A 25,221-nucleotide genomic window follows, 5' to 3' on the forward strand; every position below is an offset into this window, starting at 1 on the left:
TCCGCCCAGGTCGAGATGCAGCGTTTCCGACGGGAGGATCAACGGGAGGTTGTCCCGTCTCGGCTTTCCCCCTTCTGGCCAGCGGCGGCGGATTCTCCCTTCCGGAGCAAGGGGGCGGCGCTGGCGGGCCGGGAGGGGCGAGGGCGGGCCGGGCGGGCCATGGGCAGCCGCGCCAGCGTGAGCGAGGAGCGCCTCGGGGTTTTGCCGGCACTGCGAGCAGGTAGGAGCGGGGGCGCCGGGGGTCGGGCGGGGGGCCCGCGATGGCGGCGTCGCGGCGAGGGCCGGGCGGCAGCATCCCGGGCGGAGGCCGCGGAGGAGCGAGGCGAGGGCAGGCAGCCCCCGACTCCCGAGGGGTCTCCCGCCCGGCCGCGGCGCGGCTCCCCGGGCAGCCGCTTCGGCGCCTCCGCCCGCTTTCTCGGGGAAGCAGGGCGCGCAGTCCAGCCGCCACCCTCGTCCCCGCCCGTGTGAATGTGCTCGGCCTCTCATTCCCGGGTTCGAGGCGCTGACAGGCCGTGAGATGCGACGCACGTGTTTTCCTGGCAGACCTTTGTGGGTCTTCTTCCCTTTGGCCCCGCGTATTTTTCTCTCCCGCCTTCCTCTGGTCTTCAGCTCATCGTCTTGGACCTGAGTAGCAGGAGAGAAGCCAAGCTGATATTCAGGAAGTATGTGGTCAGTGTTTGTACAGTATTGGAAGACAAGAATGCCTGAAGTGCCCCAGAGCCACCCCCGCCAAGCAGCCCTGCTGGGTCAAGTTGAGACTAGTGCCTTGGCAAGCCGTCCCGCATGCAGGCGGCAGGCAGGAAGGAGGTGGAGGAGCTGCTCACCTGAGCAACACCTGCCGGAGGGGAGCGGGTCAGGAAGAAGGTGGGAGGAGCCGCCTTTGACAGACACCTTTTCTCCTCAGGAGACAACGCTGCCACCATGAGCCATCATCAGCCACCGGAGAAGCTGTCTCGGACAGACATCTGTGGGATGCTTCGTGAAGAGCTGTGCAAAGGGAATGACTTCCAAAAGTCAGACACCCACATCTTCATCATCTTGGGGGCTTCGGTGAGTTTTTTCCTTTGGACCACTGCGGACCTGATATATACTGTAGGCATCGTTCTATTTTAGGATCTTTATATTTTGAGGTCTTTTCTTGTCATCTAGCAGTATATAAATTTTATGAAATAAATAAAACCAAAACTGGGACAAAAATTTCCAGCGTGGCCGGCCTGATCTCCAGGGAGGGAGAATCTAGTTGGCTATATGGCTGTGCAATGGACATGGGAAATGGCAAAGGTACACACAGGTATGGAACAGGTGAGTGGTGCTGGCCCTCCATTCCATTGGCCATATGCCCAGGGCATGAGGGTGGGTTTCCCAAATCTATCCTGTGACTGGTCTTCATAAAGGGAGGGGGGAGCAATGTGACCACCTTGCGCTTCTTGGAGGAACATAATAATAAAGAAATAGTGTATTGTTATAATTGTATTTGAGAGGCTTTTTTGTTTATAGCACTCTAAGCTATTCATTCATTCATTCATTAAATTTGTATCTCACCTTCCTTCTATAAAGGAGTCTGAGGTAGCTCGATAGAACTTGGAGGTTAAAACAATAGAAATAAATCAGTAGACCAGTAAAACCAATAGGGATGGAGGGTACTCCAGCGCTGAGAAAAAGTTGCCACAGAATGTAACTTAACTTTTATTCTAACTAGTGTTTAAAAGCAGGATGCAAGTGTTTACGTCACAATACACACAGGCATCTGTTTCTTCATCCCCTCTTCTTCTTTTTTCTTCCTCAAAATTTTCAGGTTGGGGAGAAATTTTGTGTGACCTAAAAATGTCTTCTGTTCTGACATCATAATGTTGCACATTTTCTTGCTGGCACCACCCAATTACATCGGTAATAATAATAATAAATAATAATAATTTTATTTATATCCTGCCCTCCCCAGCTGAAGCCGGGCTCAGAGCGGCTAACAACAATAAAATAGTACAACATTCTAAAATCATTTCATTAATTGAACCCACATATTATGGGGGCCGAATTTGACACAGATGATTTTTTTCAGTGGGTGGGAATCCCATATCCCATGCCGTGTGTTACTATGCCTCAGTAGAAGCTTTCTGTTGAAAAGGGAACTGGATTGTGTTAGCAGCATTCACGTTTCCTTAGTCTGTTGGATCAGCCTGGAACTCCAGAGGGTCATCTCTTGCATTTTTCATTACTCCACCAATGAGCCACCAGCTGTTTCCCATCACAGCAGTAGCTCTGCTGTGATCCCACGTTGCTCTGCTCCCCGATCCCCTTTTGACCCAGTCTAGCATCTTCCCTTCCAGAGCTGTGACTCACAGCCACACAAGGTTTGTGCCTGGTGGCAGGATGCTGGTGTGGCCCAAATACCAAAAACAGGTGCTTCAGTCACGCTGCCCTGAAGCAGCCACTGGCTTCTCTTCCTGCCCCTTGTATAAGTGCCTCCTTGCGCTGGGAAGCTGTTGTATAACTCTGCACAGCAATTACCGTGTGGTGTGTAATCAGCATCCCTTCTGGAGTTTGTGAGCATGCTTGAAGGGGTAGGTGGCTAATCCTGGCATTGCATGGATTTAGCAATGTGTTGGTAATCCAGTGCTTGGAAAGATCAGCCTAAAGTGGTTTGGCTCCTCACCATTGGCTTGTTCACCATTCTGTCCCCTTGCTATAATTGCAAAATATTCCCTGCCTATGCAAGGGATTGTTTTGCTGGGGAGCAATTTCAGTGAGTATCAAACCTACTACACTCACAAAACTTAATCCCTGTAAATATACTTTGTCGTGTGACCACATTTGAAATACTGTGTATTGTTCTGGTTGCTTCAGCAAAAAAGGGATATAGTGGAGCTGGAAAAGGTTCAGAAAAGAGCAATCAAAATGATCAAAGGGCTGGAGCAACTCCTCTCTGAGGAAAGGTTACAACATTTGGGGCTTCTTAGTTTAGACAAAAGGGAAGTAAGAAGTTCATAAAATTATGTGTAGCCTGGAGAAAGGGGAAAAGGAGAAAAGTTTTTCTCCTTCTCTCATAACACTAGACTTGGGGACGTCCAGCGAAGCTGAATGTTGGAAGATCCAGGACAGAAAAAAAATTAAGTGCTTCTTTTCATAGTTTCACTTTAACTTTGACTCCCATAAGAGGCAGTGATAGCCACCAGCTTAGATGGCTTGGAAAGAAGATTAGACCAATTAGGCTATTGATGGCAATGAGCTTCCGAATGCCGGCTTCTGGAAGGCGCAGGAGGAGAGTTGCTCTTGTGCTCGGATCCTGCTTGTGGTTTCCCACAGGCATCTGGCTGCCCCGAGTGAAGAGGAGGCTGGACTGCACAGGCCATTGGCCTGATTCCGCAGATGGTTCTTACGTTGTTACTCCTGAGTCATATCCTGCCTTGTATCTTTGCTTCCTTTCATGTTCAAGATGACACACACACAAGATACTGTAAACCACTTTGAATTTTTTCTTAAAAATATAAAGTGGTATTGAAATAAACAAATAAATAAATAAATATGAAAATGAGTGGGTGCAGCAAGATAATGGGGTGCTGTCATAAGGGTACTGTCAACAGTGTTTCAGGAATACCAGCATACGCTATACTTGTTAGTTGCTGTTAAAGGTCTTTTTTTGTTCTGGGAATAGTGACAAGGGAGATGTGGACCCTTTCAATTTACAAAGAGAGGCACAGAGGTTTAAAGGAGCCCTCTGTCTACCCTGGAATGAAGCCCCAGTCTTCAGTTCCATTGGAATAAGCTGCATTTCCTCAGCAGTGCAGCAGCAGGAAATGCACTCTGCCCATGTTTAAGGGCATTTAATTCACAAATGTGTTACATTATAACTGTTTAATGAAGAGGACTGTCCAAAGATGAGAGGGAGTGATGCTAAATGGGAATGGTTGGAGGATAAAAGATGCCGTCGTAAGACCCACAGTGGTACAGTGGTACCTCTGTGGTAATACAGTGGTACCTCTGGATGCGAATGGGATCCGTTCCGGAGCCCCGTTAGCATCCTGAGCAGAATGCAACCCACATCTGCGCATGCGCGTGACGTCGTTTTGAGCGTCTGCACATGCACAAGCGGCGAAACCCGGAAGTAACCCGTTCCATTACTTCTGGATCGCCGTGGAACACAACCTGAAAACGCTCAACCTGAAGCTACTTTAACCCGAGGTATGACTGTATCTCTTTTATATTTCTTCCTCTGGTTAAAATAAAGGTGCCTGTGCTTTTTCTGGCCTCAGGCACATTCATGGCATTTTGGAGCCTTCTGCCATAAATACAAATCATGCCTGTACTTTGGTGAATTGCATGGTGCTGCCAAAATGATTTCCTTCTGCTTTTTTCTTGGATCTCTGTTCTTTGTGTCTCTTTCCTGTTTTCCATTCTGGAGTGGGTTGGCCTAAGACCACTTGGGCCGCCTTCTGCACGGTTGCAGTTCATCACACAGGAGAGAGAAGGAGCCGTCTGAGTGCTCAAGGCACAGGGAGCACAACTTTAGCAAAAGGAGAAGCTCCAGCTTTTGCTGAGACACTGGGGAACAAGGTGTGGTGCTCTCCGTAGGTAAAAGAGGGAAGTGAGCCTTCTGGTATGTGGGGAGGTACCAGTCTTCCTTTGTTGCTTATTCTCAGTGAATGAAAATGCTACCAGTTTGGAGCCATAATATATAATTGAAAGGACAGACAGCGTTCTTGGGAAAAACAGAAACGGTTTCTACCAGGACACCTCTGTTGTTAGCCTTCTGGATCGTAGACACAATGTGGCCAGTCTAGCCTGTTCCTGTCAGGCATGTGGTTGAGCAGCAAGCCGGTGTTTGGTCTGAAAGCACATATTTGGCACACTCACTCCCCAAGACTGAACCATCTGGATGCACCTGAGTGTTAGTTAGGGTAGTTCCAGATGCCAGCTTTCCCCCAGTGGTGTTAAGGCTATTGCGGGCAACTAGCTAGCTGATTCAAAGGAATGATCGCCAACAAACAACAGGTGTTTTAGAAAAATGAGGCCTTGCCTTTTGGTCACTACTAATTTGTAAAGACTAGCAGGATTGGGAGATTAGAATTGCATCTAAACAGCAACTGCCGCTCAGAATCTTAGTCACAGAAAATGACAGTGTGATAAAGCACGTCATGTTTTAAGGGCTCTTGTCCTGCTGCTGCCATTCATAGCAAGGATTTTGCCTTAGTTCCCAGTGAGGTAGTAAACATATAGCTGGTTGAGAGGGGTGTATATACCACAAAAACTGTACACACGTACTCACATACAGTCCCTGCATAGAGAAAATTAGTGCTTCCGGGAGAAGACAAGACTATGACATAGTTTTCTAAATGCAGGTTTGTGGAGCTCAGTTCTTCCTGGTGTTCTGCCATCTGAAGCGCTACTTGAGTCAAAGCGGGATGTGCTGCCCACCATGCTCCTCCTGCTGCAGCATGCCTTATCTCGGTTGAGCAGTGGTGATGACCATGGGTTCTGACAAGGTCTTGTGAGATTTCAGCCAGACTGCCTTGGCTGTGAGTCTGGGAAGACCTGCCCTCTGCCTTGCAGGCCTTTTCCCATGTGGCCCAGACTGACTTCGCCACAAAAGCGGAGGCTTCTGAAGAGGCCAGAGACCATCTTGGCTGCCTCTTAGAGCAGACCCAGGACATCCAGCCTGAGCTTCCACAGCTGACAAGATGGGCAGCGACAGCAGCAGATATGTTCTATGCTTATGATACTATTTTATTCTCTTGATAATTACCGTATTTTTTGCTCTATAAGACTCACTTTTCCCCTCCTAAAAAGTAAGGGGAAATGTGTGTGCGTCTTATGGAGCGAATGCAGGCTGCGCAGCTATCCCAGAAGCCAGAACAGCAAGAGGGATTGCTGCTTTCACTGCACAGTGATCCCTCTTGCTGTTCTGGCTTCTGAGATTCAGAATATTTTTTTTCTTGTTTTCCTCCTCCAAAAACTAGGTGCGTCTTGTGGTCTGGTGCGTCTTATAGAGCGAAAAATACGGTATGCTGTTTTAAATGTGCACTTCGTATTTGACTTCCTTTAGTAATGTTTTGTTTTGAAATCTTACAATAATATTTTAGTTTTCCGTTAATTGTGGTGCTTTTAAGGTGTTCCAGACTTTCTTCAGTGATGTTTTATTCTGGATTGTTTTATTTGATGCTTTAATGTAGGTTGTAAACCACTTGGATATCCCCCCCCCTTAAAAACACAAAGTGCTGTAGAAATGAAAGATAACAGTGATCTCATAGGATCTCACTGGAACTCAGCGCCAATGGCAGTAGCGGAGGCGGCAGGGGGCATGGGTGGGGGCACCCGCAGGGTTGCTGCTTCACCTTGCCTCGTGAAGTGGTGTACTTTAGACACAGGTATATATCACCTCAAGAAGAACTGTGAATGACTGAGATCTTTTAGGCCATTGTGCAAGGCAGTGCCCATGCATTTAAACGAGGGACATTACCAGGCAAATAGGAGGCTGCCCTGTACTGAATCACATCATTGGTTCCTTCTGACTCATCCTTGTCTATCTCTACACTAACTCGCAGCAACTCTGCAGGGTTGAAGGTGGGGGCCTCTGCCAGCCTTGCCAGGGCTTGAACTGGACCTACCAATGCAGAGCAGAAGCCCTGAACTGCAGGGAAGAATAAAATGTACAAGAAAGTATTGCTTGTTACTCCCTTTCCTCCCTGGAGTTGCTGTGTTCTGGTAGCTTACACTTCCTGTGTCTATTCAAAAGCAAAACCTGTTGAATTAAACGGGGGTTGCTCTGTGGAAAGTGTGATTAGGATTGCAGCCAAAGTTATACTGTGTATTGGTTGGAATTCCAAGCCAGTTCTAAATCCCTGTGACAGGATCAGGCTTTGTGGCACAAAAGTGAGGGTTCCACACCATACACAACCTCTACAGTAAGTAGCTTGTCTAAATACTCACCAAGATTAGTGCTTATTCTTTCCCTCTCTAGACTTTAAAGCAGAGGTGACTCACCTGGAGCTTCTAGCTCTGGGTCCCCAACTCCCACTCTGTCAGCACCGCTGGAAGCCAAGGATCAAACGGGGGGGATCAAACGGTAGCTGCCCTTTGCTTTTAAGGTTAAGGACAGGGAAAGAATGGTGAGCAAGGTTTTATAAGTGCTTCAGGTGAGAAAGCTGAGGCCTGGAAACGGAATTAGATGAGAATTGCAGATTTGATGTCTGTAACTTGTAACCACTAAGCCTGTTAGCAGCTTTAACAAAATTTTAGTTGATCAAGTGTCTCTTTGTTTAGTCAATTAAATAATAATTAAATTTGCATATTACCTAAAGCATAACATAGCTGTCTGTTAAGAAATATCAATGTATGAGACAGGCACCTACAATCTAATCATCCAAAACTAAGACTCATTGTTAGAAGGAGAAATCCTTCTCTGTTGATTTCTTGTATTATTTCTTTATTTAATTTTTATATTGCCCTTCATGAGGCAATCACAGGACTGTTTACAACATAAAATACAGAACACACTACATAATAACTAAACAAAAAGCCAATAATCCCCCTCCCCCCAAAAAACATTTAAGAGGCCATAGATTAGCCACAGGTCTGGGAGAAGAGGAATGTTTTCGCCTTGTGCCTGAAGATATGTGACAAAGGCGCCAGGTGGGCCTCCTTAGGGAGAGCACGCCACAAGTGGGGAGCCACCGCAGAAAAGGCCTGTTCTCACGTTGCCACCCTCCAGACTTTTCATGGAGGAGCCACACAGAGAAGGGCCTCAATTGACGATTGCTGGGTCTGGGTCAGTTCATAGGGGGAGAGGCAGTTCTTGAGGTATTGTGGTCCTGAGCTGTTGAAGGGCTTTTAAAGGTCAAAACCAGCACTTTGAAATAGGCCCAGAAACTAATGGGCAGCCAGTGCATTTGGGCCAGGATTGGTGTGATATGCTTGAACTGCCTTGCCCCAGTGAGCAAACTGGACACTTAATTCCGCACCAGCAGAAGTTTCCGAACTGTCTTCTGAGGCAGCCCCATGTATAACAAATTGCAGTAATCTAACCTAGAGTTTACCAGAGCATAGACAACAGAACCCAGGCTATCCCTGTCCAGAAAGGTATGCATCTGGGCCACCAGCCAAAGCTGATGGCAGAATATCAGGGTACAGTGGTACCTCGGGTTACATACGTTTCAGGTTACAGACTCTGCTAACCCAGAAATAGTACCTCGGGTTAAGAACTTTGCTTCAGGATGAGAACAGAAATTGTGCTCCGTCAGCATGGCAGCAGCAGGAGGTCCCATTAGCTAAAGTGGTGCTTCAGGTTAAGAACAGTTTCAAGTTAAGAACGGACCTCCAGAACGAATTAAGTTCTTAACCCGAGGTACCACTGTATTCTCAACACTGGTAAGAAATGAGAATCAGATAGCAAATAAATAATGAAATAAGCAAGTGTGCATTCAATTTGCAGAGCTGCACATTAGAATCGGCTCCACCTCTTAAGTAGAAATTAAGCTGATTAGAGCTTGCAGCCCTAGTAGCTAGCTCACAAGGGAGAGGCAGGAAGACTTGCAGGCTAAGCTCCTGGCACCAGCTCAGGAGGTTCTTAGCAAAGGCAATAAAAAGATCACCTGACTTGTGTAGGCAACAAGTACACAGAGAAAGAAAGTTGTGTGCCCACACTCCATCCAGTTGCAAACCTCATGTGTCCTGGATGTTTCACACCTTTTTGGCCCAGGTCACAGCAGGTAGTTGACTTAGTAGTGTTTGCATTAGATAAGGAGCTTCTAGCCCTGGGTGGATACAGGGAAAGCGAGGGCTTCTGTAGGTCACTGGCACTTGTAGCAGCAGCGGTGGGGCATTGTACTTTGTGGCCAAAACGAAAAGAAGCCATGTGAATCTGGAATGCCTTGTGGCTCAAGAAAGGTCTGGGGATAGATGTTTGGGGATCCAGGGCGGGGGAGGGGGGAGAGGAGTCTGTATTGTACTATTGATGGGGCAATCTGTTACTGCTAAGCACTGCTAACCTACTTCAGTGGTTTCCAACCAGTGCACCATGGCACCCAGGGGAGACTTGAATGGTGGTCAGGTGTGTTGTGGCAGCACCGGCCTCTGTCCCTCCCACCTCTGATGCCCTCTCATGTCCACAGTGTTACAAACTGAGGTATGAAAACTAGGAGCCAAAATACTCCTGGATCCTGGGTTACAGGCTCAAAAAAAGAATGGCTAATTGCCATCTCTAATGCAGCAGCGCTTTTCTTTTTTTCCAAAAAGCACAAACTAATATGCAATGGCACACCCTCCGCCGCTGCAGGGAGGCATGGCAAAGCCCTCTGCTGCTGCGGGGAACCACAGCGCACCCTCCACCACTGTGGGGAGGCACAGCGGTTACCTCTGCCATCACGGGTTCCCTCTTGCCTGCCTCAATCATCATAAGCGCACAGCTCCTCTTTGCTCCCAGCAGGCGGCTCTGGTGGGTGGGCGGGGAGGCGGCTCCCTCAGAGTTTCACATCCACCTCCTCTGCTTGTCACCCAACGCCCAAGCAGCCCAGACAGTCTTTCTGATGCAAGCTCTGCAGGGCTCAGGCCAGGAAAACTGAGAGAAGTTTCTCCACTTCTCACAGACTAGCTCAGGTACAAAGCAAGCAGCCAGAAATCTTGGCTTGCTCATGTTTGAGCAGGTGTGGAACGTGCCTGGTGAATGGTGAATTTTGAAGACCACGTCTCTTTGTTGCAGCAGCCCTGGCTACAAGTTCTTCAGGCAAATGGTGCCTCTGGGGTTGGCCAGGGGGTGCTGGTTGCCAGGAGCTGAGGTGACCTCGGACTAAGTAAGCAAGCGGGCACAAGGTCATCCAGTTCTTTATTCTAAACCTGGTGGTATGGCAGACGTTGCCCAGTGCTGCAGAGCTTTCTACAGCCAGATCTTTGTAAGCTGCTTTGCAATCTTTTCTGATGAAAAGCAGTATATAGAAATACTTGAAAATAAATGCATTAAAATGTTAAATCAGGACTGAGGGACACAAAGGATGCCTATCCCACCTCTGGGACTGGAAAACCTTTTGGGTTGGGCAGAGATGTGACTTATTCTGTGCCACCTGGCAATTTCATTGAGGAACCTTTCTTTTCTCACATACTTCTGCTCGTGCTTATTGAGCTGAAGAACAGAGAAGCCAGGAATGCTGGTGTGATGCCTGGAGGCAGGGCTGGGCGCCCAGACCTTTGCTGACATGCCCAACATGCCCAGGGAGCTGCCCCAGGGCTCCTCACAAAGGTTTTGTGTTTTGCAACAGGCAAACCTCTTCTCAGGGCAGGAGAAAGCCAAAGTCCTCTTGCTGAAAGATTAGGGCGGGCTTGGACTCCTGTACAGTGAGAGATTAAAACACAATAGAGCAAAAAGAGTTTGGGGGTGCGGCTGGCGCTGCCATGCAGCTTGTTGAAACAACATTTCAGCATTCCCCTCACCTCTGAATAAGGACACCTGGGTTTAGGAGGGGAGTTTCTGGGTCAGAAGGCACCTGGATTTATAAAAATCAATCTCTAGAGAACCCTTGAAAATCTCTTAGGACGGCACATAATGGCAACAGACCTATTTAATTGTTTTTATTGGTTATATATTTATTCCTAATGCTTATCAGGCTAATACAAATCTCTCAAAGCGTTTCACATAAAAAGAAAATCAATAAAAGCATTAATAAAACATTAGCAGGTTTTTTTAAAAAAAATGCTTGGCATTTATGTTAAAGGTAAAAGGACCCCTGACCATTAGGTCCGGCCGTGGCCGACTTTGGGGTTGCGGCGCTCATCTCGCTTTATTGGCCGAGGGAGCCAGCGTACAGCTTCCAGGTCATGTGGCCAGCATGACTAAGCCGCTTCTGGTGAACCAGAGCAGCGCACGGAAACGCTGTTTACCTTCCCGCTGGAGCGGGACCTATTTATCTACTTGCACTTTGAGGTGCTTTTGAACTGCTAGGTTGGCAGGAGCAGGGACCGAGCAACGGGAGCTCACCCCGTCGCTGGGATTCGAATTGCCAACCTTCTGATCGGCAAGTCCTAGGCTCTGTGGTTTAACCCACAGCGCCACCCTCGTCCCAGCATTTATGTTAGCTACCAGCAAAATCAAACAGTACAGCAGCAGAAATTCGAACCATCTTGCAGGACAAAAGCCTTCCTGAGTAGAAAGAGTGAAGTCAGGTAAGTTTTACTCAGAGTAGGCCCATTGAAAGTAATAAATTTGACTATGTTAGGGTCATTAATTTTAATAGATCAACTCTGAGTAAAACTTAGTTGTATACCACCCAGTTTTTGAAATTTGATCTTTAAAGGCCACCACCAAGAATGCTGTAAATCTTCACAGCCTCAGCAGTGGCCCAGCTCAGAGAACCTCCTGGGCAGATTGGAGGAGGAGCCAGATGTTTCCTCCTTGGGCCACGTGCAGGCCATAGCCTCTTACGCTCAACACCAGGTTTTATGCCTTTCTCTTTCCCGGAAACATTATGATCCTGGTAATCTGAGTTGCATTTTGGGTTGTTCCAGGGGATTTTGTTTTTTTTGGGGGGGGGGTTGCTGGGATATGTCACAGAACTTTTCACTATTTTCTGACCTGGAAAACAGAATTGCCTCCTCCTCCTAGCACCTTGGGATAAATATTCTGAAGGGTGGCATATAAAATCCCTGAAACAAGTAAATCATCTGTGATATTTTAACAGTAGAAAGAAGAAAAAGAGGGAGGGGAGGAGGTGCAAGATTCATAGTGGATGAATGTGAGCAAGTGTTAGTCTCTGGTAGCAGAAAAAAAAACCAAATTTCTCTTGTGGCCCCTTAAAGACTGACAGATTTACTCTGGCGTAGCCTTTGATGGACTACAGTTCCCTTCATTGGACACGTCTGACCTGACTGGATGTACAGGGTGAGTCTTTTGAAAGAGGCTCTGTGGAACATGTGTACTCTGTGTCCACGGGGCCTCTTTTGAAGGACTCGCCCTGCATAAAGGTGTTAGTCTTTGAGGTGGCACGCAGGGTGTTCTGCTGCTTAGCAACCAGATAGCTGATCGGCTGCTGACTCAAACATGCTCCTCAAACATGAGGGGCTGGACCAAAAGCCCACAGGCGTGGGCACCCGTTGGGCTAATGCTGCATGACGAGGCAGGTTTGCAGCCGGGCTTTCTGCCAATGGTAACAAAGCTTGCTGCCTGCCATGTGATGGAAGGACAAAGGCGACTGCCAGGGGTGCTTCATGCAGCGTGGCACTGCCAGGCACAGGGAGGAGCTCAGGCTGGAGGAAGGAGTGAGCAGCCGTGTCAGGGAGGGGTTTGGCAGTGGAAGGCCAAGCTGTAGCTTTTGGTGCAAACCTCCTATACTTCCTGAATGTCCCCCAAATCTGGTTCTATAAAGTATGGTCAGGTCTTCAGAAAAGATACGAGGGCAGAGATGGGCTGCCTTTTGTCCTTCCCCTTACCAACCCCAGTGCCAATGCTTTGGGAGCAGGGAACTATGGGAGATTGCAGTGTGGTGGTGCAGTGCATCCTGCGCTAACTGCAGTGCAAGACTGGAGTCGTCTCCTTCCTGTGATTTAGGAAAGGCAGGAAGAACCTGCATCTTACGGCTGGTTAACTCTTCTTTCCTCAGTTATTGACTGATGACCACAGATATACCAGCAGGAATTAATTGGTGATTATTATCAGTGTGTTTACATGACCATATACCGTATTTTCCGCTCTATAAGACGCACCAGACCACAAGACGCACCTAGTTTTTGGAGGAGGAAAACAAGAGGAAAAAAATCTGAATCTCAGAAGCCAGAACAGCAAGAGGGATCGCTGCGCAGTGAAAGCAGCGATCCCTCTTGCTGTTCTGGCTTCTGGAATAGCTGCACAGCCTGCATTCGCTCCATAAGACGCACACGCATTTTCCCTTACTTTTTAGGAGGGAAAAAGTGAGTCTTATAGAGCAAAAAATACGGTACTTCAGTTAGACCAGTTGTCATGTGCATGGGGATTTGGAAGGAAGGCTGCTCCTCTCTCTGTGTGGAGCCCAGTCTCAGCCCAGCCCAAAAGAGCAGGCTGGCTCTTTGGAAGCAGGGATTTAAACGGGGACTTTTCTGTTCTGAGTCACTTGAGTTCCAGCCCCATACATGCCACCCCTCGGCCTTTGCCTCAGCACACATTCTTTATGCTTTCTGTGATAATGATGGCTCCCCCCCCCTCTGTTTCATAATTGCAGGGTGATCTAGCCAAGAAGAAGATCTATCCAACCGTCTGGTAAGTTAACTGCCCCTGAGGCTTTGCCTTCCTTCTGCCATGTGGCTGCCCGTTTGAACTGGGACTGTTCTGATTTCCCATGCAGGTGGCTGTACCGCGATGGGCTGCTTCCCGATGACACTTACGTGGTGGGTTATGCCCGGTCCCAGCTCACTGTTGCCGACATCCGCAAACAGAGCCAGCCACACCTCAAGGTGAGACTTTCCTCATCAGCCCACAGGACTTGTTCACATGCTTAAGTTTGTTGCATTTGCCGCTAGGAGTGATTGCTAATAAGCTGATCTCTTCTGCCTGGCTGGCTGGTGGGAAACGGCTCCTGTCTTGGGCAATTTGAAACATTCTTAGGATGTAAAGATTGGGGGTGTACAGGCAGCCCTCCTCCTTGCAGCATAACAGATCTATATATCATTCCAGGCCACCCCTGAAGAAGAACAGAAGTTAAACGACTTCTTTGCCCGCAACTCCTATGTCTCAGGAAAGTATGACGACCGGGCCTCTTTCCAAGGTCTGAATGCTCACCTGAATAGCCTTCACAATGGCCAGAAGGCAAACCGCCTCTTCTACCTGGCCCTTCCGCCAAGTGTCTATGCAGACGTCACTGGCAACATCCGGGAGAGCTGCATGAGCACTGTGTAAGACTTGGGGCCTGGCAGGGAATCAGGGTGGGGGCAGGGCTAGCAGGAGGGCACTGGGGCAAGTTTGCTCAGGCAGAGGAGGCTGTGTCTGGCTGGAGTTCTCCCTCCCTTGGTGGCCGTCTGGAGGAGCTGCAGGGGGCCCTTCCAGTCATGTGGAAAAAGGCTTCTGCTGGCTCTCCTGATCCTGTTATATGGGGTGGCAGGTGGGCAGGTAGGGAGAGCGAGTGTTGGGGCATGTGTCCAGTTCTGGGCACCACAGTTCAAGAAGGACACTGACAAACTGGAACGTGTCCAGAGGAGGGCAACCAAAATGGTCAAAGGCCTGGAAACGATGCCTTATGAGGAACAGCTAAGGGAGCTGGGCATGTTTAGCCTGGAGAAGAGGAGGTTAAGGGGTGATATGATAGCCATGTTCAAATATATAAAAGGATGTCACATAGAGGAGGGAGAAAGGTTGTTTTCTGCTGCTCCAGAGAAGCGGACACAGAGCAATGGATCCAAACTACAAGAAAGAAGATTCCACCTAAGCATTAGGAAGAACTTCCTGACAGTAAGAGCTGTTCGACAGTGGAATTTGCTGCCAAGGAGTGTGGTGGAGTCTCCTTCTTTGGAGGTCTTTAAGCAGAGGCTTGACAACCATATGTCAGGAGTGCTCTGATGGTGTTTCTGCTTGGCAGCGGGTTGGACTCGATGGCCCTTGTGGTCTCTTCCAACTCTATGATTCTATGATTCTATGATTCTATGTGCAGAGTACCCAATGACATGCCACCAGATTATGCAAATGGAAAACCCAGAATGGAGGTGTCAAAGAAAAACGTTGGACAATTTGAGTAGGGTCAGTTCTTTAACGGACAGGTATAATGCAGTTCCTCAGCTTAGCAGTTACATACAGTTGTATAGTAATCCTACTATGCTGTTAATTCCCAACAGACAGCCTATGGCAAAAGTAAAAAAAGGTCTTTCCAGCAACGCTTGCTCCCTGCAGCAGTCCAGCACGTTAGGTTCTAGCCAAAGGGTGGGAGCTACACAAGGGTATTTTTACTTCATTTTCTGCTTGGTCACTCTCTGACTCACTCACACAAGTTTGCTCACTCACTCAGGAGCAGCTGAAGGTGCAGGACAAACACACCTAAATTAACCCTTACTTGTCCGTTTTCTTTGCATGCATAAACTCACATACACTAATAGCAAGAACAGATAGTGGTACCTCTGGTTACATACTTAATTCGTTCCGGAGATCCGTTCTTAACCTGAAACTGTTCTTAACCTGAAGCACCACTTTAGCTAATGGGGCCTCCTGCTGCCGCTGCGCGATTTCTGTTCTCATCCTAAAGCAAAGTTCTTAACCCAAGGTACTGTTTCTGGGTTAGCGGAGTCTGTAACCTGAAGCGCATGTAACCCGAGGTACCACTGTAATTAAAAGAGCAAGGAGTGAGCACAGCAGTGATCTTCATGGCACAGATGGTGGCAGTGGGATGAAGAGAGTGCTTCAGGAATCTGCTACCTCTGCCACTGGTTTACTAGCACAGGTAGTCCCCAGGAAACAGCAACTGGCTGTGGCTTGTTCCCTCTTGAGCACACAGTCAGTGGCAAGCTCCAAGTTAGCCATCACGTGATGCATGTCAAAATAGCCCTAAATGTCAGTCCAGCTTCGATGAAAACGAGGCAAGAGTTGCTGTCATGAAAGGTGTGAGCCATTCCTGGCCTCAGTATGTACATGCAAGCCTGCCATCCCCAGCCCTTCATTCAGTGTAGTGTAGAGCGTCCTGGTCCCCGGCCTCTGATCCATTGGCATCGCTGCCCAAAGGATGCCATTGGCTTCTATGACTCTTTCTTCTTTTGAGATGCTTCACTTACTCTCTTGAGCAAGAGCCAGAACTTCCAGCCTGTCCTTTGTTTTGAACCAGGTCATTCTTCTTCTTTTTAAAAAAACAAATAAAAATAGTTTTATTTATTTCCATTATATAACAATTACAGGAGAAGAGAAATGGCTACAAAGCAAAATTCCAACTCACTCCTCTCCCCTCCAGGATGGATCAGTTTGTCAAAGTCCAGTCTGTGATTTCAGTAGCTGCCATGCTTCAGGGTTATCAGTAAAGTATTTTGTAAAAGGATGTCATATTTCAACAAAACATCTATCTCATTTCTTTATTATTCCATGCATGTAATATCTTTGTTAAGTTTTTTAATACAGCAATAATCAATCATAAAACTTGACTTATAGCTAATTAGAAGATTAGCCCTATATCCGTTCTCACTGCCTTCTACACTGTATCTATAACAAGAGTTCTAAATATAATTAATTGCTTTAAAATCCCCTATTGAGATTCACAGTCATCTTTTGAGGAGTAAGATGACTTTGAAGCCATTCTAGAAGCTTGTTTCTCTTCCTTTGTAGGTAGATTTATAGCTCTGTCTTTCACTTCAAAGTAGTAGCTTATCAGCAGTTTTCTTTTGCTCTTATGCTTTTAATTATTGGAGTAATTAATTACTCATGGATGGCTTCAAGTTGCTAAAATGGGGAGGAAGGAGGTCAGAGCAATCAGGTTAATTTGTCATCTTCCCTGGAGCTGAAGCTGGAACCCCCAAACCAGTTCATTCTTGAGCAGGTGGTTCATTCTCTTATGGAGGGCAGCTCAGAGCTGATTTATACCTGATCCGTGTGAATGCAGATCCCTCACATGCATTGAGCAGCTTGTGTAACATGGAAGAAGTGCACTCTGGAAAGAAACAGAGGGGCATGTCTTGGAGCTGCCAAAATCCCAGCTTATGGTACTGGCCAGTATACTCCCAGAAGTAGGCTTCTGTGCACTGCTCTCACAAGGAAGCCACTCCTGGGAGCTGATATTCTTGTGCCTCAAAACCAATTTGTAAAACATCTCAAAGTGGCAGTTTGAGAATTGGTGGTGGAAGAACTGCTAAAGGCAGGACTCTTGAACACATCACTGAAATGGGCTGTGATATCTGGAGATTCTGTGCTTTTAACGTTTATTTTTAAATAAACTGGAGGAGTACTGTAAAATGTGCATACATTCCTTACCCATTGGTTATACAAGTTATGCTGGTTGAATCTGTATTTTGCAGTATTGAAAACTAATGAAAACATTTGGCAGGAGGAAATAATCTGGTGGGGGGAAATGGATTGAAAATGTATGGCTGAAAATGCATCAGCTGTGACTGGTGACCTTGGAAACTGGAGAAGAGCTGAGCAAGACTTGTGGTTATCCTGGTGTAGAATTTCAGAGCTCTGCAAAACACCTTGAACCTCATGAAGGCCGGTAAAAATGGAATAAATATTGCAAAGAAACATAATTCACACCTATGAAAATCTGCTTGATTCACGTATCTTTTCAGGAGGGGGTGTATGTGCATGTGCAGTATGAGGAGAGGGCTCTAGGACTCACTTAGATTCACACCCCCACACCAGCTTGTAACACCCCACATTTAAAACTGGCCTTTGCCATCTTCTGCTTCCCAATTCTCCAGGGGCTGGAACCGTGTCATTGTGGAGAAGCCTTTTGGCAAGGACTTGGAAAGCTCTGACAAGTTGTCGAATCACATCTCTGCACTTTTCAGTGAAGACCAGATCTACCGCATTGACCACTACCTGGGCAAGGAGATGGTGCAAAACCTGATGGTGCTCAGGTAAAACAAGGAGTTTGGGGGACAGCATTCAAAGGCTGTGGTAGTGGGTATACATGGGACCTCGGCAGCAACTACCTGGGCTCAAGCAAGCACTTTTTGTTCAGTCCTCTGACAAATGCCTTCAGGCTTGCCTTCAGGCACATGCCTTCATGTGCTTCAAAAGTCTCTTCAAATTTGTGCCAATAAAGCACCTTCTCAAGTGGATTAGGGGCAGGGTGGTCTCCATTGGAGTAGTGTTTGCTGGAGCCCTTCTGTTCTGCTGCTCACTGGGGCACCTCTGCCCTGCAGCCTCAGCCTGAGTCTCAGGTCATTTCCCCCTTCATTTGCAGATTTGGAAACCGGATCTTCAGCCCCATCTGGAACCGTGACAACATTGCCTGTGTCATTCTGACCTTCAAAGAGCCATTTGGCACTGAGGGACGGGGTGGCTACTTTGATGAGTTTGGTATTATCCGGTGAGAGAGTGGGGAGACAGGGCGAGGGAATCATTTACTTGGTGTGTTTGAGGTGTTGCAAACCACTACAGTGATCAGCAGATGTGGCATTAAAATTCCACAGAGCTGTAATTCACTCAGATGACAGATGAAGCAGAAACCCCATATCTGCCCAGATAAAACATAGTTTGGCTTTGAAATTCTCCACCTAACCCAGCTTTCTATGATTTTTGTGCTCCTGTCAAATTCATTGTGCACAGACTGCCCTGCTTCAGGGGACAGCCACATGGGTTTTTCTGCTGATCCTCATGCCTGTCTGGGCCCCAGTTCCAGTCACCGCATTTGCTTTCAAGACGCTGCTTGTGTGCAGATATACAAGGAAACCTCACAGTTAGGCTGCATCAGGCCACCAGAAACAGAAGCAGGAAGCGCATAGGGATGGTGATGACTGAGAGAGGGGCATGACTGGTGATTTCAGTACTGTTCCTGTAGCTAATACTGATTCCTCCTGCCACCTCTGCAGGGATGTAATGCAGAATCATTTGCTCCAGATGCTTTGCCTGGTTGCCATGGAGAAACCAACCTCTACCAACTCCAATGATGTGCGTGATGAGAAGGTAGGAGCATGTCTAGGACTGAGTATCACATGGGAACTAGAATTTGGACCTAGCACTTCTGATCTGAATGTCCTTGAGCAAGTTATTTTTTCTGTGTCTGTCTTTCTTTGCTTCCAACTGGAAATGAATTGCCTGCTTGCCTTGGGAAGGTCCACTCTCTTCAGAATTAACATTAGGCAGGCCTTTTGGTTGTGCTGTTTTTGACACCTACTATAAACTTCTCTGCTTAGGCAAGCCCACTCAGACACGTATACTGTATTGATTTTTAAACTGTTTATCGCTGCTTTGGGTCATTGATGATGAGGATGAGGTGGTATATAAATCCTCTTAGATCACAAGAAGAAAATAAAAATAGAAAAGGTGTTGCTCACAAGCCCTGAGTGAAGACACTGGTGCCCCATAGTGGCTGAGCACCCTTGGCTGTCAGAACTAGGCTAGTTATTTTTGGGCACAGGATTTCTATCCTTTCGTAGTACTCATAAGAGCATTTTCAGCCAAGATTAATTTTCTGTGTGGTTGTCACTTCTAGGTGGGAAATGGTGCTCACGCAGGGGACTCAGTCATGAATGGTTGGTGCACGTATGTCTTGCCATGTGTACATGCCACAGGAACCCAGTGCCCACCGGAGAAATGTCTGTTAACATTAACAGCTGCCATTTCCACGTAGGAGATTAATTCTGAAACTTGTAATCTTGAAATTGCCAAGAAATAAGTGGTTTATGTTAATACTGAGTTCTTAGCTTTGAGTCCCCACAGTCACACACACACCCCGCACCCTTTTCAGATCACTTTTGGTAGTTCGTGAGGATCTCAGACGGTGTTCATGTCTTTCTGCCAGGTGAAGGTTTTAAAGTGTATCTCAGAGGTGAAGCCTGAGAATGTGGTGCTTGGTCAGTATGTGGGAGATCCCTCTGGCAAAGGGGAGGCTCAGAAGGGCTACCTGGATGACCCCACAGTCCCAGCAGGCTCCACCACCCCTACCTTTGCTGCCGCTGTGCTCTACGTGGACAATGAACGGTGGGATGGTAGGTACAGTAGGAGGGAGGGAAAGAGGGAGGGGTAAAAGACCAACGCCTGGACATCCTTGATTTGGGGTGCCAGGCCTACTGGTGGGGGAGATAACAGGGATCAGAGTCCCAACTTGTCTCTGTCTCTTTCCCTCTTGAACCTGTTTCTCCCAGGAGTACCATTTGTCTTGCGCTGTGGCAAGGCACTGAACGAGCGCAAGGCTGAGGTGCGACTGCAATTCCGGGAGGTGCCGGGCGACATCTTCCAGCGCCAGTGCAAGCGCAATGAACTGGTGATTCGTGTTCAGCCCAATGAGGCCGTCTATACCAAGATGATGACCAAGAAGCCGGGCATGTTCTTCAACCCAGAAGAATCTGAGCTGGACCTCACCTATGGCAACCGCTACAAGGTACCATTACCAAGAGTTTCTCTCTTTATAGGCTAAGGAAACTCCCAAATTCTGTGCTTGAGTAATAACAATTTTGTAAAAGAGGCTTCCTTTCCACAGTTGTTAAAAAGGTGCACGGCAGACCTATTGGAGACCTTGCGGAATTTTTGTTTCTTTATTTTGAGCAGAAGCATGACAGTGTGTGGATTGGTAGCAGGAGGAGATGAGCAGTAGTGGCGGTGGAGGGGCAGAAGTGCTCAGCTTGTCAGGGACCACAAGGGTCTGGAGGCTTGAGGGGTGCGGTTGTCACCCACCATCTCCGCCTTCTGGAAAGTGAGACTGTTGCTGGCACATTTTCAGACATGCAAGTGTATTGCTTTGTGTGGCAGCCACTATGTTGAAGACAGACATAAGGGATCAGCGCTTTAGATTCCCAGGCTTCTTAGCATTGCAGTGTTCTGCTCAGGAGGTGTCCTGCCTGCTTCTCAAATTCTTTCCTTCCAGTGACAGTTACAAGGAATAAAAGGCACCCTCTCAAAAAATGGAGGTACATCGTGGTACACAGCACATTCAACCTCTTGCTCCTGTCTCCTTTCTACAGGATGTGAAGCTCCCAGATGCTTATGAGCGCCTCATCTTGGATGTTTTCTGTGGGAGTCAGATGCATTTTGTGCGCAGGTACATGCTGGCACCCAGGGGTACCAACTTGAATAAAATATTGGGGGGATCCAGGTGAGCCCTGCTTTGTCTGCTGGCAGGCACGGTTTGCATTCGATCCACAGGTGCAAATGGGCATTTCCCCTGTGTTGTCCATTTGCAAGCAGGCAAAGTGGAACTTGCTGTCTGCAGGCACGACTTGCTAAGGAATCGGCAGGAGTCCACTTTGAGCTCTGTTTGCAGCTACGCCTTTATCTGCCTCACAGCTGACATTACATATGTGGGACCAGTGAAAATGGTTTGAGTAAGAGGACCTCATGTGCCAAATCTAATGAGGCCCCTGGACCGGGTTTCCCACCTCTGGCACAAGACATGATGGCTGAAAAATATTTGAACTACTACTGCAGTTTAAGGTAGATAACTTCTTCAGAGTTCAGTAACCCAACGCAGCACTTTCCTCCTCCCCACAGTGATGAGCTGCGTGAGGCCTGGCGAATTTTCACTCCGCTGCTCCATAAGACTGAGGCAGAGAGAACCAAACCAATTCCCTATTGCTACGGCAGGTGAGTTTGGGAGAGATAGTGGGGTGAGCTTAAATACGCATGGCAGTCATTTCTTTTAAAAGCAGGCTCTATGGTTGGCCCATCACTCTGAGGTTTCAAGGGGAGATCTTGGTGATGGCTGTCAAGGGCAGTGTTAGAAACTCAGACATGAAGGCTAGGAGCTAAATGGCACCTTAAACCTTGGTTATGGGCGCAACAACGGAATGTCTAGGCACATTTTTTTATTTATAACAAGAATTCAAAGCTGAAAATGAATGAACTGCAGCTAAAATATTGTGTTCATGTTTTACATGGTCTAGTCCTTCTCCTGCCCACCCCCCTCACAGGGGGTCCTCTCCAGTCCTTAAGAGAGTAGCTGGAAGTGGGGAGGCAGAAAAAGGTCCTTCTTTCCTTCCACTCTGCAGTTTTAATCTGAAATCTCAGGCACAGTACTGCGCCCAGAGCTCAGAAACTGCTCACGCTAATGAAATTCCCTGTTGCAAAATGTGCCTAGAACAATGGGTGTTTCGAACACTGCATATGGGCCCCCTAAACCCCTTTCCTGCCCCCTCCTCCTTAATGGGCTTGGCCATGGCCCTCAGGCTTTCTCTCTTTTTTTGGTAAAAAATTTGTTTTAAAAAAACTTTGTCTTATATGTATATAAAACAGACAGAACAATTGTAACAACATGTGAAAATTAAAACATGGAGAACAAAACTATGTAATAGATATGTAGAATGAGGACAGTTGCACATTCTGGGTTAAGATAACAGAGTCTAAGTGAAAACTATTAGTGTTATCAATCTAGTTCCAGATTTGCCAGGTTTGTGACGAGGGTCATCTTGAAAACCATGTTTTTACTGTATAGAAGGCAAAATCATATTAAAAGTGTCTGGAGGTTCTATTCCCTGCTGAAATCTCAAGTGATGCATAATTTCCTCCATTATGGCCACATTCCAGAATGAGTGATAACAGAATCCAGTGTAAGGTTTTGGACTGTTTTCCGTTGAGTTGCAATTATTATTCGAGCTGCCAACAACATATAAGACCAATTCTTTTGACAATATATCTACATCAGTATCATCAAAAATATTCAGTAATGTTACTTTTGGACAACAATAGTTTTGTTAGTAATATTAATCATTTCTGTCAAAATTAAATTCCAAAAACCTTGCATCAATTTATATTTCCAACATAAATGTACCAGGTTTATTGCAACCCCTCCAACAATCAGGTAACACAAAACAAAACATTTTTGACATTTGCAAGGAGTGTGATACCCCTCACAATATGGGTCACAACACCCATATTTTATTCCAATCCTTGGAAAGAATTTGTGTGCCAGTATACAGTTCCCCTATCTTTTTAAGGGGTTCCGTAGGTCTTTAAGTTACATTAAGCAATATAAGGTACTATTTAGAAACTAATCCTTTCTCCCCTCTACCCATTATGCTGAATAAATTTTTCAAATTGTGTTAAGGGTCTCAGAGCTTGTGTTTTTATATGCTCTTTTATTATATATGAACTTGATTAAAATTAATCCAGTTTGTGTTAAGATTTGACCAAATTAATTTTATTTGGTTAATAGAAACAGTGGACCTGCAACTTACATTCACTTTACTTACACTACCACAACTTTACACGGGAGGAGGAATAAATAAATAAAGAGTGGGGAACCCCCACCATTCCCTCCTGTCCATTTATTTCTTCTCCCCTCGCTTTTGCACCCCCAGCAGGCTTTCCTTGCTTACTGGGCTTTGGGTAGTGGGGTGCGGTGGGGGCTCTGGGAGTGGCCTTGTGGTACTGTCCACCCTACAAATTGAGCAGAACTGAGCGGAAAATATATTCTCCAACGTGATTATTGTAGTGTATGGTGAACTTTCTTGGATCCCCAGTGATACCCAGATGGTGGGAACTGCACAGTGGCTTGGGAGGAGAGCTGGTCCAATGGTAGAGACAATGGCAGAATTCCAGGCATCCTGGCTCAGTTAATTAGTACATTGGGAAAGGGAGCTGCCATCTGCACTTCTACACTTACCTGTGTTTTGAGTGCATGTTTATAGTTGATGTGGGGTGCTAATCTAAGTTAGTATGATACCCAGAAATCAGCAAAGGGGGGTAGTATTTAGTACTTATATACAATACATAAATGTCTGAAAATGGAGAAAAAAAACAGGATTCTGATCAGCTTTTGATCATAATCAATGCTGCTGCTATGCTGTTTCAGGGATGGAGACAATTGCATTTGGCCTATAGATGTAAAAAGCCTTGAGTAGGAAACAACTGCATCCAGCATTAATTTTTTAAAACCAACTGCATTGAAAATTGTAAAAACAACTACCAAACACAAAGTGTCTTCCAAGACAATACATGTATACAGTCGTACCTCCGCTTATGTATCCCTTGGGTTACATAAACTTCGGGATACGTAAGTGGCAAACCCAGAAGTATATTTCTGGGGTTTTCTCCCACGTGCTTGCACAGAAGCAGTCTCTCCAGTTGCGAAAACCTCGGGATCCGGCCAGACCTCTGGAATGGATCCCATCCGTAACTGGAGGTACCACTGTATATGTTAAGTCTTGTATGCATTCATCCATACAGCATCAAAACCAACTTAGAAAATTTTTTACATTACAAATTCAGCTCATATCCACAGAGTATACTTCACTCTAAAGCATTAAGATGTTTCACTATTGGCTGCAACCAGAATTACTAACGGGGAGCCTTTTTCCTTTCTAGCCGTGGCCCCGCAGAGGCAGATGAGCTGATGAAGAAGGTGGGGTTCCAGTATGAAGGCACCTACCGCTGGGTCAATCCTCACAAGCTGTGACCTCCAACTGGGTAGCTTGTATGAAGGGGTGACAGCTGCTCTTCGCTGCAGAAGCCAAGCTGACCAGGCTGGGCAAAGGGATCTCTGCCCCAACTCCTGCTGCCTACACCTGAAAAACGGTGGTTTTTGTCCTAGGACCACCTGCTGGCCCTGGACATCAGTGCACTCCTCCAGCATCCACTGCGCTTAGGTGTGGGCCTAGTCATCTTCTCTACTGTGGGCTCTGCCTCTTTAGTTTCGCTCCTTCTTAGACTGCTGGCTGCAGCTGGGCCAGGTGTCCCATTTCAACTTCTGCTCCTTTCTATGGGGGAAGTCTGTGGTGGTACAGGAGGCAGCAGGGGGTCGTCTTAAACCCTTGCCCTCTGTTCCAACTACACAAGCTGCTCTTTCAATTGCACTAGCTCTGCTTTTGCTGCATTACTTGTTACATTCCTGTTCAAACTGCTTCTCAGTTTTATATATGATTCTGGTATGTAAATGGAAGTTGTTACAAGGAGACCGTGGTCCTTGCATTTATTTCAAGTGGCTTTAGTCGTGAGGGGGGACTCAAAAACCACTTCTGTCTATGAACAAATGGGCAGGGAGGGGTGGTTTGGGGGACGTAGCCTGGCAGACTAAATTTGGCCCACAGGTTCTGCACTGCTGAGCTGGATATTCATTTATTCTGCCAACTGAATTCCAGTGTGATGAGGACCAGGAGGACACTGGGGTTTGGTATCTGCACAGCAGGCAGAGCACCATGGGCTGTTCCTCTCTAGGGTCAGCACCCTAAAATGGCAGGTGTGAGGTGGCACTTCTGCAAATCTGAATGTGGAACAGCGGCGTCTGGTTACAGTTTCTCTGGAGCTGCACTGTTACTCATAGGTCCTGAGATACCAGTCTGGAATTTATTCCCCAACAATGCTCAGGCAGTGGCTCCTCGGTGTTCATGGCCTTGTAGATTCTTAGCAGCAGTCACAGGCTGCGCTGTCATTTAGCTTTGACCCTCTCTGGGATCAGCAGGAAGCCTACAGGGTGCCTGTTCGATGCCACGGGCAAAGAGATGGATGAGCCTCCCATGGACTCTGTGGAGAGAAGGGCAGAGAGAGTGATTAGCAGCACTACCGGATAGAAGGAAGACTGCTGTATAACAGCTGTCCAGTTCCCTAAGCATCTTTGGCAACTTCCATGCCTGTGCTTGACTAGGCGACACTTTGTGGAAGGGCCACAGTAAGCTTTTTACTGGTTCTTAACCTGCCAGTCCCAGTTCTGATCACAT

The 25,221-nt window shown here is 47.0% G+C and overlaps 2 protein-coding genes and 1 long non-coding RNA gene across 7 annotated transcripts in view; 2 read left to right on the top strand and 1 right to left on the bottom strand.

Moving 5' to 3' along the window:
• On the top strand, window positions 1–24,459 carry G6PD (glucose-6-phosphate dehydrogenase). Its single transcript, XM_083592207.1, has 13 exons — window positions 1–220; window positions 905–1,050; window positions 13,170–13,207; window positions 13,293–13,401; window positions 13,622–13,839; window positions 17,329–17,487; window positions 17,817–17,942; window positions 18,445–18,538; window positions 19,377–19,563; window positions 19,720–19,955; window positions 20,536–20,612; window positions 21,062–21,154; window positions 23,873–24,459. The coding sequence occupies exons 1-13, from the start codon at window positions 16–18 to the stop codon at window positions 23,961–23,963; spliced, it is 1,779 nt and encodes a 592-aa protein (XP_083448333.1). The 5' UTR covers window positions 1–15; the 3' UTR covers window positions 23,964–24,459.
• LOC310752287 lies at window positions 15,564–16,864 on the top strand. Its single transcript, XR_014542891.1, has 2 exons — window positions 15,564–16,435; window positions 16,473–16,864. It is a non-coding gene; the product is annotated as an uncharacterized lncRNA (long non-coding RNA).
• The window catches only part of LOC310752246 (ceramide kinase-like), a 35,450-nt gene continuing 32,346 nt past the window's right edge, over window positions 22,118–25,221 (bottom strand). For all 5 annotated transcript variants that reach the window (XM_083592233.1, XM_083592232.1, XM_083592230.1 and 2 more), the window contains one exon: window positions 22,118–25,027. In XM_083592233.1, the coding sequence (XP_083448359.1) occupies window positions 24,937–25,027 (91 nt within the window). In that variant the 3' untranslated portion in view covers window positions 22,118–24,936. The remainder of the gene's footprint in view (window positions 25,028–25,221) is intronic.

This window comes from Podarcis filfolensis, assembly GCF_964270895.1.
Source record: "Podarcis filfolensis genome assembly, chromosome: 17".
In the NCBI taxonomy this organism is placed as follows: domain Eukaryota; kingdom Metazoa; phylum Chordata; class Lepidosauria; order Squamata; family Lacertidae; genus Podarcis; species Podarcis filfolensis.

Coding starts and splice junctions, on each gene's coding strand:
- G6PD (XM_083592207.1), top strand. CDS start 16: ATGCAGCGTTTCCGACGGGAGGATCAACGGGAGGTTGTCCCGTCTCGG. Junction 13,840..17,328: donor GAGAGCTGCATGAGCACTGT/GTAAGACTTGGG, acceptor CCAATTCTCCAG/GGGCTGGAACCGTGTCATTG. Junction 19,956..20,535: donor CCTATGGCAACCGCTACAAG/GTACCATTACCA, acceptor TCCTTTCTACAG/GATGTGAAGCTCCCAGATGC.